This window comes from Carcharodon carcharias, chromosome 8 (genome assembly GCF_017639515.1).
Source record: "Carcharodon carcharias isolate sCarCar2 chromosome 8, sCarCar2.pri, whole genome shotgun sequence".
NCBI classification, from domain to species: Eukaryota; Metazoa; Chordata; class Chondrichthyes; order Lamniformes; family Lamnidae; genus Carcharodon; species Carcharodon carcharias.
In genome coordinates, this window is record NC_054474.1 from 17,992,615 (window position 1) to 18,006,460 (window position 13,846).

The 13,846-nt window shown below is 44.2% G+C and overlaps 1 protein-coding gene across 1 annotated transcript in view; it reads left to right on the top strand.

The window, feature by feature from the left end:
* LOC121280876 (glutamate receptor 1-like) overlaps positions 1–13,846 on the top strand; it is a 240,228-nt gene that overhangs the window by 122,590 nt on the left and 103,792 nt on the right. The window contains exons 9-11 of the mRNA XM_041193199.1: positions 730–840; positions 7,341–7,547; positions 10,319–10,689. Coding sequence (XP_041049133.1) covers positions 730–840; positions 7,341–7,547; positions 10,319–10,689 — 689 coding nt within the window. The remainder of the gene's footprint in view (positions 1–729; positions 841–7,340; positions 7,548–10,318; positions 10,690–13,846) is intronic.

The following is a 13,846-nucleotide window of genomic DNA, read 5'->3' on the forward strand; positions in this document are numbered from 1 at the left end:
CAACCATGCATACTCCCTCACAACCACATGTACTCCCCCACAACCATGCATACTTTCCCATGCATGCCCCCCAACTATGCGTACCCCCCACCACACATGCTCCCTAACCATGTGTACCCAACAACCACACATACCCTCCAACCAAGCATACCCCCCAACCACGCATACCCCCACCAACCATACGTAACCCCCGCCAACTACGCGTAAATGTCAAACCACCTTAAGCCCACAAACATTATTCAAATGTCCACAAGTACCCCAAAAGTATATAGTTTGGGTTGGAAGATATGAGTGAGAGATGGGTAGGTGGGTTGGAGAGATATGGTGAAGTGGATAGATGGGGTTAAGGTTTATGTGGAGCAGGTTTGGTTGTGGGATATGGGGTGAAGGTGAATAGGTGGGGTTGAGTTATGTGGTGAGATGGGTAGGTGGCTTTGTGGGATATGGTGAGGTGGGTAGATGAGGCTGAGGAATATGTGGAGAAAGTTAGGTTGAGGGATATGGGGTGAAAGTGAATAGCTGGGTTTGTGGGGATAAGGTGAGTTGAGCAACTGGTCTGATGGATATTTTGACAAGTGGGTATAAGGTGATAGGTTTGTTGACTGTCCCTATTCCTGTTTTGTGGCAATATTAGTTTAGTGCTATGTGTCACAGAATAATGATGAGCCAATCTCAAATCACATTACTTCCCGGTCACATTACCCTTTCTATTAATACTACATCTTACAGATTGGTTATTGGAATGAAGATGACAAGTTTGTCGCAACAACAGGGGACCATCACATTGGCAACGACACCAGTGGCATCCAGAATCGGACATATTTTGTGACAACAATCTTAGTAAGTGTTACAGCTCTGAGTGTTATTCTTCACTGGCTTCCTGAGTGACCTGAACACTGGAATGAAAACAACTTCACACATTTTCAAAAATAGAGCCAAGACAGGTGGATAGAAATAAGATGGAGACCAGCCATGATCTCGTTCAATAACAGAACAGGCTCAAGGGGCTGAATGTCCTCCCCTCATTCCTATGGTACCCTCATGAGGTATTTACACAATCAATACATGTTGCAAGCTCTCTGAAGGGCAGGGAGCTCTCAAAGGTTTTGAGGATCATAGTAACAGGAGGAAACCATTCAGCTACTTGAGTCTGTTCTGCCATTCATGGAGCCCATGGCTGATCTGTATCCTAACTCCATTTACCTGCCTTGGTTCTGTAACCCTCAATATCCTTACCCAACAAAAATCTATCATAACAATAGCAAAATACTGCAGATACTGGAAATCTGAAGGTTAAAAACTGAAAATGCTGGAAATACTCAACAGTTCGGGCAGCATCTGTGGAGAGAGACAAACAGTTAAGGTTTCAGATGGGTTCTTCTGAAAAGTCATTGACCTGAAATATTAACTCTCTCACTCTCTCACTCTCTCTGTCTCTTTCTCTCTCTCTCTCTCTCTCTCCATAGATACTGTCAGACTTGCTAAGTATTTCCAGCATTTAATGCTATCATTTCAAACATCTGTAAATCTCGGATTTAACATTTTCAGTTGATCCCCAGCATCCACAGCTTTTTGAGGGAGAGATCTCCAGTTTTCCTCTGAACTTTGTGTGAAGAAGTGCTTCCTGCATCATTGCTGCATGTCCTGACTCTAATTTTAAGGCTCTCTCCCCTTGTCCTGGATTCTCCACATCGGAGGAAGTAGTTTCTCTGTGTTGACCCTATCAACTCCTTTTATCATTTAAAATTCTCCATTTAAGAGCACTTGACTCCGGCACATGGTTCAGTCCTAAAACATAAAGTTAGCACCACTAGCACAGCACTGAGGTGGGCCACCTGACTACAGGCTATGCGACAGGTAAGAGGAGTGACGGAGGATCAGACAGTATTCGTGAGATAGATCTCAGATGGAAGTGTTATCCCATGAGGTTTCTGCCAACCATTGAATCCCTGCCGCCTTACACCCTCTGTAACATTTAACTCATCCAAAACTCTGCTTCCTGCATCCTAACGCACACCAAGACCCATTCACCCATCGCCCCCTTGCTTGGACAAGTTCATTAACACTGTGGGCTGAATTTTGCCATCGGCGAGCAGGAACCGGGGCCCGCTCGCCGATGTGTAAAATGACATGGGATGACGTTTCATGTAGGGATTTAAAAAGTTGAATAAAGTTTTAGTGTTAATTATGGACATGTCCCGTCTCATGTGACAATGTCACATGAGGGGGACATATTAAGGATTTTTTTTCTCTATTTTTAATGTTTTTTTACAACTGTCAGTGATCTCCCTGAGGCTGACATTCTCCTGAATATCTAGCACATGACTGCTGATCTCACTGTTACATCATGACCTACATCACTCATTGCCATATGATTATACTCAGCATCACACTATATATATGGCAGATGATTCCATCCAACCCTTCCAAAACGCCAGACATAGTATGTTGAAAGGTCTCGGGTGCAGAAGCAATCCCATTTGGTCGGCAATAGAAGCAGTACTGGCCGAAGGGTGCAATGAATGTTTTTAGCAGTTTGGACTGTTCCTGTAGTGAGAGTTGGTAGAAGCTGCTATTTGCACCCAGTTTAATGAAAACTGAACTCCTCGCGTGTGTGTTCGGTAAGGGTTAATGTGGGACTGGGGAAACAGTACTGCCCAGATTATAACGTAGAGAGTTACATGGGGGTAGACTTTGTGTAGCGAGAGTCTGTGAGAAGTAGGCATTAACATAGCATCTAGACAGAGCTGTACCTTGGAGATATGTATATATCTGTGTGTTAACAATAAATAGTTTATTTTCAATCACACAAGCCTCCAAACCTCTTAGTGAGACAGCTAACAGCCTTACAACTTGCTGACGTATATTGGTTCTTGTCCGACAATGCCTTGCAAGATTTTAATATTCTCGTCCTTGTTTTCAAATCCCTCCATGACCTTACCCCTCCATATCTCTGTAAGCATCTGCACTTCTCCAGTTCTGGCCTCTTCCACGTTTCCCATTTTCGTCGCACCACCCTTGGCCCTCCACCTCTCTACCTCTCTCTCCACATTTAAGATGCTCCTCTGCAGTCCTGCTACATCCAGTCGTGAATGGTGGTGGATAATTAAACAACTCAATATCCCCATCCTCATTGATGGGGGCGCCCAGCACATCAGTGCAAAAGATAAGGCACATTTGCCACAACCTTCAGCCAGAAGTGCAGATTCCATCTCCGCCTCCTCTGGAGGTCCCCAGCATCACAGATGCCAGCCTTCAGCCAATTCGATTCATTCCACGTTATGTCAAGAAACAGCTGAAGGTACTGGATACTGCAAAGGCTATGGGCCCTGACAATATTCCAGCAATAGCACTGAAGACTTGTGCTCCAGAACTTGCCGTGCCCCTAGTCAAGCTGTTCGAATACAGCTACAATACAGGCATCTACTCGGCTATGTGGAAAATTGCCCAACTATGTCCTGCACACAAAAAGCAGGATAAATCCAACCTGGCCAATTACCGCCCCATCAGCCTACTCTCCATCATCAGTAAGGTAATGGAAGGGGTCATCAACAGTGCTATCAAGCAGCACTTGCTTAGCAATAACCTGCTCATTGACAACGTCCAGTTTGGGATCCTCCAGGGCCACTCAGCTCCTGACCTCATTACAGCCTTGGTTCAAAAATGGACAAAAGAGCTGAACTCCCGAGGTGCGGTGAGAGTGACTGCCCTTGATATCAAGGCCGCATCATTTGACCAAGTGTGGCATCAAGGGGCCCTAGCAAAACTGGAGTCAGGGGGAAAGCTCTCCACTGGTTGGAGTCATACCTAGCACAAAGGAATATGGTTGTGGTTATTGGATGTCAGTCATCTCAGCTCCGAGACATCACTGCAGGAGTTCCTCAGGGTGGTATCCTCAGCCCAACCACCTTCAGCTGCTTCATCAATGACCTTCCTTCCATCGCAAGGTCAGAAGTGAGATGTTCACTGATGTTTGCACAATGTTCAGCACCATTTGCAATCCTCAGATCCTGAATCAGTCCATGTCCAAATGCAGCAAGACCTGGACAAATCCAGGCTTGGGTTGACAAGCGGCAAGTAACATTTGCGCCACACAAGTGCCAAGCAATGACCACCTCCAAGAATAGAGAATCTAACATCGCCCCTTGACGGTCAATGGCATTACCATCACTGAATCCCCCACTATCAACATCCTGGGGGTTACCATTGACCAGAAACAGAACTGGACTAGCCATATAAATACTGTGGCTACAAGAGCAGGTCAGAGGCTAGGAACCCTGTGTGAATAACTCACCTCCTGACTCCCCAAAGCCTATCCACCATCCATAAGGCACAATTCAGGAGTGTGATGGAATACTCTCTACTTATCTGGATGAGTGCAACTCCCACAATGCTCAAGAAGCTTCACACAGTCCAGGATAAAGCAGCCCGCTTGATTGGCTCCACATCCACAAACAGTGGATCCACAAACTCCCTCCACCACTGATGCACAGCAACAGCAGTGTGTACCATCTACAAGATGCATTGCAGGAATTCACCAAGGCTCCTTAGACAGCACCTTCCAAACCCATGACCACTGCCATCTAGAAGGACAAGGGCAGCAGATAGATGGGAACACCACCACCTGGAATTTCCCCTTCAAGCCACTCACCAACCTGACTTGGAAATATATCGCCGTTCCTTCACTGTCACTGGATCAAAATCCTGGAACTCCCTTCCTAACAGCACTGTGGGTGTACCTACACCACATGGACTGCAGCGGTTCAAGAAGGCAGCTAACCACCACCTTCTCAAGAACAACTAGGGATGGGCAATAAATGCTGGCCCAATCAGTGAAGCCCACATCCAGTGAATGCATTTAAAAAAACCTACCTCTTTGGCCAAGATTATGATCACCTGTCCCAATATCTGCTTACGTGGCTTGGTATCAAATTTTGTTTGATAATACTCCTGACAAGTGGCTTAGGACGTTTTACTAGTGTAAAGATGCCAAATAAATGCAGACTATTGTTATGGTTGAGATGCACATCTGTTGCTGAATAACTGAAGTCTAGCATGAAATCCATTTGAAAAGATCATATCAACAAATAATCAAAAAATCTCCAGTTTCAATTCATTGCTCTCATGGTAGGATAGAACTAACAACCCTTTTAGGCAACATCAAAATTGAAGCACAGGTTTTAGAAGCCGAAAGTCAAGCTCTTTATTTCCATTGGAGACTAACACCATCTCTAACAAAATACAATTAAGCACCTGGCGGTATATCTCAGCTCTACTAACCTCACAAAGGTCTGAGACCAACACAAATAATTGATGGTGTGGGAATCTCAGGTATATTGTAGCAAGTCCTGGGAGTCATGACCTCACACCCAGCCTCACCTACCCTGGGAGCAAGGATAGCATGGCCTGGTCACTGTTTGTTTGTAGCCACTGATGTGAATGAAACCATTCAGGATTGGGCCCTGTAGCATGAGTTCTGTCAATGGGAGGAATCAACGAAAGAAACAGGGTAAGCTGTGAAAAGTAAAGACTCTCGATAAATAACAAGAAATGTCTAATGAGGGATTAGGTTAAAGGTTTCACTTTCAGTGTTAGTGGAGACTGGAGAACACGGTAGCAAATAATTCAATCACAGGAACAAAATAGATAGGAGCAGGAATCGATCAGATAGCCCCTTCAGCCTGCTCTACCATTCAATAAGATCTTGGTTGAACTTCTACTTCAACCCCACTTTCCCATTTTATCCCTCTGTCCCTTAATTTCCTTGGTGTCCAAAACCCTAGCCGTCTAAGCCTTGCATATACAAGAACTGGGCGTCCATTGTCCTCCGGGTCGAGAATTCCAAGGATTTACAACCTCTGAGTGAAGAAATTTCTCACCTCAGTCCTGAATGGCCAACCTCTTATCGTGAAGCTGTATCTCCTAGTTCTCGGCTCTGCAGGAAAAACAATTTCTGAGGATCTATATCCTCAGAATTTTTTGTGCTATAATGAGACCGTCTCTCATTCTTCTAAACTCCAGAGTGAATAGGCCCATTCTACTCAAGCTCTCCTAACAGGACAGCCCCCTCATCCCAGGAATCAATCTTTCTTCCTTCATTCCTTAGGTAAGGGGACCAAAACTGTACACAGTACCCCAAACCAAAGCCCTATATAATTACAGAAATACTTCCTTGCGTTTATGCTTTAACTTCCTTGCAATTAAGACCAATATACCATTTGCCTTCCTAATTTTTTGCTGTACCTGCATGTTAACTTTCAGTGATTTATATACAAAGACTCCCAAATCCTTCTAAAATATCACTATTTCCCAGTTGCTCACCATTTCAAAAAATGTTCTTTTTTTCATTCTTCTGACCAAAGTAAATCATTTCACACTTCCTCACATTATGCTCCACCTTCTTACCCAATTGCTTAACTGGTCTATATCTCTGTACAACCTCTTTATATCCTGCTCACAGCTTACTTTCCCATTAATCTTAAAATAATGGATTGGTTTGTAGCAGTCTCTGGCTGGGTGAATGTGGAGGCCCATTCCACACACAGAAAATTTGATCCCACAGAATCACAGAATTGTTACAGTGTAGAAGGAGGCCATTTGGCCCATCAAGTCTGCACCAGCCCTCTGAGCATTTTAACTTAGTGCCAATCTCCCTCCTTTTTCATGTATCCCTGCACATTGAAATCCCGGATTTCATTATTCTGAGTTGGGACACTCCACCCCAGGACTCCTGCTGGATCCTGCATATGACAGCTTGGAGCATAGCTGCGAAGCCCCCAGTGATGGCTCACAGTCTAGGCTCCACACCAAACATATTGGAACCATATCACCGTTCCTTCACTGTCGCTGGATCAAAATTCTGGAGCTCCTTCCCTCACAGCGCTGTGGGTATGTTTACATCACATGGACTGCAGTGGTTCAAGAAGGTGGCTCACCACCACTTTGTCAAGGGCAATTAGGGAGGGGCAATAAATGCAGGCCTAGCCACCGACGCCCACATCCTTTGAACAACAAAAAATAAAAGACGCCATTTAGGTGAGCAGCTCTACATATATGAGGACAAACTGGGGGAGTGGGAGTGTTTTTTTCCTTTATTTTTTTCACGGGTTGTGGGCGTCACTGGCAAGGCCAGCATTTGTTGCCCATCCCTAAATGCCCTTGAGCTGAGTGGCTTGCTAGGCCATTTCAGAGGGCAGTTAAGAGCTGTGGGTCTGGAGTCACATGCAGACCAGACCGGGTAAGGATGGCAGATTTCCTTCCCTAAAGATGGTGTTGGATGAACTGGGAATAGTTGAAAGGCCAAGGTGATGCCCTGTTGACTGCGTGGTTTGTGTCTGCAGGAACCCCCTTATGTGATGTTGAAGAAGAACCACGATCAGCTAGAGGGCAATGATAAGTACGAGGGTTACTGCGTGGAGTTGGCAGCAGAGATCGCCAAACACGTCGGCTTCAAGTACAAGCTTGCAATCGTGGCGGACGGAAAATATGGAGCGAGGGATCCAGACTCTAAAGTGTGGAATGGCATGGTCGGAGAGCTCGTGTATTCAGTGAGTCTCATGTGCCTGTTTCATTGATTGGTGTGGGTCTGCATTGTGTACCATACTCAGGCTAGTCGTGCAAGGTCCTGTGTGGTATATGGTTGGCTTTTAGTGAAACATTAAATGGCCTCTAAAAACAGAGACGGTCTACAGAAATACATTTACAGTAACACTGAGCACAGTCCCTGGGAAATCTCTGTGGGGCTGACTTCAGTTTTGGGATGAATGATAAAATATCACTGACAAAAAAGGTAGCTTTCTTCTAGCCTGGACAAAGGGAGAGAAAATAAAGTCAAGATAAGAAGAAATAAGTCCAGCGGGACAAGGACTGGTTGCAACAATGGGTCTACCAGGACAGTCCTGTTTGTGAATTTTGGGAAGGAGGTAGAAGAGGGCTATACGGGGCTGGGGGACTGTGAGGTTGGAAGCTGTGGAGGGAAGACCTCCAGTGAAGGTTAGGTCAGTGACAGTCCTGGCAACAATGGTTTGATATACAGTGGTGGGATCATAGTCCAGGGGGAGCTAGGAGGAAGTGTTTGAGAGATGGCACTCAGCCTCTGCAAGGTAAAGGTCAGTACACCAGACAACAATAGCACCACCCTTGTCAGCAGGTTTGATAACTTTTATATCTTGATTCTATGAGTTCACTAGTCAAGTAAACTCGAATTACACACCTTCATATACACTTGTTAGTCGATGCTTGCCATCAATAATGGAGACTGACATAAGAACAAACTGTGATTGTTTATTGTAACAGAAGGCAGAGCACCAAAACCTTGCATGGGCTCCCACAACCGCTTCCAGCTCTAGATTTACCATGCTGTATAGTGATTGGTCAGTGCTGTCACATGGTTAGTCCACTTGCATTCTCTTAAAGGTATATGGTGCTCCACTTTACCACAATAACAAAGTCAGGATTGGACCCAAGAGAACAGAGTGCAGCAAGTTCAGAAAGAGGCAGGAGCTCTAAAGAAAAGTCATACAGACTTGAAACGTTAATCGTGTTTCTCTCTCTAGAGGTGCTGCCAGGCCTGTTGCGTTTTTCCAGCATTTTCAGTTTTTATTCCTTCTCGTCTAGGTTTGCTTTGTTTCAGGTATAGAAGTGCACCTTCATTTTTATTGAGAAGACCAGGTGCAGGATTAGGACCCCAGTGTGTGCAGCAAGATAGCCCTGTGTACTGAAAGAGAGCCCAGTGTACTGAGAGAGAGCCCAGTGTACTGAGAGAGAGCCCAGTGTACTGAGAGAGAGCCCGGTGTACAGAGGGAGCCCCAGTGTACAGAGGAGCCCAGAGTACAGAGGAGCCCAGTGTGCAGCTTATATAATTCTTTTCATTACCGCCAGATGTCTCAAAGCACTTTACAGCCATTGAAATACTTTTGAAGTGTAGGAAACATAGCAGCCAATTTGCACACAGCATACTCGCACAAAAGACAATGTAATAATGACCAGATAATCTGTTATCATGATGCTGATTGCAAGATAAATATTGGCCAGGACATGAGGGAGACCTCCCCTGCTCTTCTTCACAATACTGCCATGGGTTCCTTTACATCATTAATTTTTGTGCTGGAGCCCTGGAGTGGGACCTGAACCATTGACTCAGAGGTGAGTACCAGCTGAGCCACAACTGACATCACATGTGCAGAGAGAGCCCAGTGTACACACAGCCCTGTATACAGAGGGAGCCCATTATACAGAGGAAGCTCAGTGTAAAGCAGTGATTTCTGATTGCTTTAGGCAGGGTGAGCATACAGCTACTTAACATGCCTCACATGAAATGTAACTTCAAAAAGACCCAGTCACAATGTTGTGACATTATTTATTGTATTACTAATTAACTCAACAACCTTTATTCTAATGTGTTGACACTATTTATTCCATTACTAACAAAAACAACAACCTTTGGCTACCAATTTTCTCTCCATCTGTCTTGAGTTCTAAGGCTACATTCCAACCACCATTTGACATTGGTACTGTAGTGATTTGCTCTTTACTTCCCTCCGAAGTGGTTGAGTGAATCACTCAGTTATACAAGGAATGGATAGTAAGTGCCAGCCTATCCAGGGGTGCCACCATCCCAGAAATGTATGAAATTTGCCCCCTTATCTAACACCAGTCTATGAACACATGGGGCAATATTAACACTAGAGACTTGAAGGAGTGCTGCATTGTTGAAGTGACAGTACTGAGGGAGTGCTGCATTGTTGAAGTGACAGAACTGAGGGAGTGCTGCATTGTCAAAAGGACAGAACTGAGGGAGTGCTATACTATCGGGGGCAGGACTGGGGGAGCACTGCACTGTAAGGGAGCAGGACTGAGGGAGTGCCGCATTTTTGAAGATGTCACCTTTCACTTTAAACCAAAACCTCATCTGCCTTCTCAGGTAGAGGTAAAGGATCCCATGACACTATCTGAAGAAAAGCAGAGGAGTTTTCCCTGGAGTGTTTCTCTCTACCTACAGGAAAAATCTCAGATCAAATAGAAAGAAGAATTTGCATTTCTATGGTGCCTTTCACAGCCTCACATCATCCCAAATTGCACCACAGTCAATTAAGTACTTTTCAAGTGTATTCATTATTGCAGCCAATGTGTGCACAGCAAGCTCCAACAAAAAGCAATGCAATAAACAGCCAGGTCATTTGGTTTGCTTGACCTTGTTTATTGAAGAACGGATGTTGGCCAGGATACCGGAGAGCTTTCACATGGTATCAGAAGGTATAAGTGAATGAGTATATGGGCAGTGAAATGACTGTTAATTCCGACACATTTTGTCTTTCAGAAAGCCGATATCGCAGTGGCCCCATTGACCATCACCTTGGTGCGGGAGGAGGTCATTGACTTTTCCAAACCTTTCATGAGTTTGGGGATCTCCATCATGATTAAAAAACCCCAGAAGTCCAAGCCGGGGGTCTTCTCCTTCCTGGACCCCTTGGCGTATGAGATCTGGATGTGCATTGTGTTTGCCTACATTGGCGTGAGTGTGGTCCTGTTCCTGGTTAGCAGATTCAGCCCCTATGAGTGGCAAACGGAGGAGTACGAAGACGGACCCGATGCCCAAAGTCTCGACCAGACCAACGAGTTTGGAATATTTAACAGTCTCTGGTTCTCTCTGGGCGCCTTTATGCAGCAAGGATGCGATATTTCGCCAAGGTTGGTCTTTTAAACCTTCACCTTTGTGCATTTTCGGTCCCAATCTGATGCCATGGTGCATATATCTCTATTCGCTTTTTTTTAATAGACCCTTTTTATTCTCTTTTTATTCCAAAAAAAAAAATCTCTGGTCCAAAAGGAGATAAAGGATTTCAATTAAAAAAAGACCCTGTTTTTCTATCAGGAGTGGAAATGGAAGAGCGATGTACGTGTACGATCGCTGATCTATTTCCAGAAAACATTATATACACCATTCCGAGACCGTAAAATGCATAGAGTTAGTGTAGGGCACACAGTCCGCTTGGAGGGCTACCGTGTTTTTGCTGCATATACCCATTTTACGGTCCACGGTTAACGTGTATATAAATAACTAAGCATTTCAAAACAAAACAATTATTATTATTGGCAATCTTGAATTTGAGTCAAAGTGAGAGCAGGTTACTATGTTGTTGCAAAGCATGTGAGTGGCTCAGATTGTAAAGCAATCATCTTGTGCATGGCCTTTGATGATTGGTGGCTGATCTTGCAATGGTGTGTGTGTGTGTGTCTGTGTGTGTCTGTGTGTGTCTGTGTGTAGTTAGGAGTGGGGGGGTGGTTAAGCATCTGATCTGACTTTCCATAACTCCAAGCAAAGAGTGAATCGGGTTGAGGGTTGATCCTTTCCCGGCACTCTCCCGCTGGGCTAGGTCGGGGTTAAAATCAATTCCCGAGTTATGAGGTGAAAGTGGTCTCAGTCGGGAACGTGAAATGGGAATGAGAGAGAATGTACTGCCAGTTTTGCACTGCGCCCAATCTCCTGCCATTGATTTCAGTGGATCTAACAAGGCTGCTGCTTCGTTCATTAGCCTGGAAGAAGCATTACTGATGAATAACGCAACTATAAGCTATTCCAAACTGTCTTTTGGCATTTCTTGACTGGTTGGCACCAGCACTTTCTAATATCACTGTGCCTAGCGTTGTCTGTGAACTTCAGAGTATCATACAAGCATTGGATCATGGAATCAGAATCATACAGCACAGGAGGAGATCTTTTGACCCTTTGTGCCTGGATTGGCTTTTAGAAAGAGGTGTCGAATTAGAAGCACTTCCCCTCTCTTTCCCTGTACCCTGCGAATATTTCTTGCTCAAGAGTTTATTCAATTTCCTTTTGAAAATTATTGCTGAATCTACTTTCACCACCTTTTCAGGCAGTGAGATCCAGATCAGAATAACTCACTGCATAATTTCTCCTCATTTTGCCTCTGATCCATCTGCCAATTATTTTAAATTTGTGTCCTCAGCTTACCAAAGCTCCTGTCACGGCAAACAGTTTCTCCTTATTTGCTCTATCATGATTTTGGACATGTCTATTAAATCTGCCCTTAATCTTCTTTGCTCTAAGGAGAACAAAGACAGCTTTGCCTGTCTCTCCACATACTGAAGTTCTTCATCCTTGTTATCATTCTAATAAATATTCGCTTCAGCACCTTGATGCCCATATTAAAGTGTGGCTCCTAGAATTAAACACAGTATTCCAGATCAGGTCTATTCACTGTTTTATAATACCTCAGTTTCACTAATTCGCTTTTGTACTCAATTCCTCTCTTAATGAAGTCACAGATTCCATATGCTTTTTTACAGAATCCTCAACTTGTTTGCCACTTTCAAAGATTTGTGCACATACTCATCCCCCAGGACCTGCATCCCTTTAAAATTATACCATTTAGGTGAAATTGTCTCTCCTCACTTTTCCTTCCAAAATGTATCACTATCCATTTCTCTGCATTAAGTTTCACTTGCCATATGTTTGCCAATTTCACCTTCCTGTGTATGCCCTCCTGAAGTCTGTTAATATCCTCCTCCGTGTTTACTGCATTTCCAAGAGTTGTGCATCTGCAAACTTTGAAAATAAGCCCTTTATACCCAAGTCCGTTTATGTCAAAACGAGTAGTGGTCCTAATACCGACCCCTGGAGATACCACTGTATAATTCCTTCCAGTCTGAAAAACACCCATTGACCACAACTCTCTGCCCTCTGTACCTTAACAAATTTTGTATCAAGCTTGTCACTGTCCTTATTATCCTATGGGTTTCAATATTGTTAACAAGTCTGTTAGGTGGTACTTTGTAAAATGCCTTTTGAAGGCTCATATACACTTGAATCACACTGCCCTCATCAACCATCTCCATTACTTCATCAAAGAACGCAACCAAGTTAGTCAAACATGATTTGCCTTTAACAAAGGCATGCTGAGTTTCATTTTATTAATGCATGATTTTCCAAATGCCAATTAATTGTGTCTTGGATTATGTCTCCAAAAGTTTCCCTACCACTAATGTTAAGCTCTTGGCCTGTAGTTGCTATGTTTAACCCTCTTCCCTTTTTGAACAGGGATGTAACATTTGCAATCATCCAGTCCTCTGGCACTACCTCCATATCTAAGGAGGATTGGAAGAGCCTTCACTATTTCCACTCTTACTTCTCGCAGTAAGATAGGATGCACCCCAATAAGACTTGGTAATTTTTCTACTTTTATTGTTCCTCTTCATCTATTTTCATCCTTTTTTTTCTACTACCTCCTCCTTTACTGCTACATTGGCAGTGTCCTCTTCTTTAGTGAAGACTGATGTGAAATACTCATTCAGCACCTCAGCCATGCCTTCTGCATCCATTTTGGTCACTAATCTATCCTACCCTTTCTTTGACCACCCCTTTACTATTTACGTGTTTATAAAACACTTTTGGATTCATTTTTGTGTTAGATACTAATCTATTCCCATATTCATTCTTTTTTTGGTTCTTCCATAGGATATGGGTTTTGCTGGCAAAGCCAGCATTTATTGCCCACTCCAAATTGCCCTTGAGAAGGTGGTGGTGAGCTGCTTCCTTGAACTGCTGTAGTCTGCCTGGTGTTAGTACACCCACAGTGCTGTTGGGGGAGGGTAGTAGGGGGAGTGCCAGGATTTTGACCCAGGGACAGTGAAGGAGATATAGCTCCAAGTCATGATGTGTGGTTTGGGGGAGAACTTGCAGATGGTGGTGCTCCTGTACATTTTCCACCCTTGTCCTTCTAGGTGGTAGAGGGTTTGGAAAGTGCTGTCGAAGAAGGCTTGCTTGCTGTAGTGCATCTTGTGGATGGTACACACTGCTGCCACTGTGTGTCAGTAGTCAAGGGAG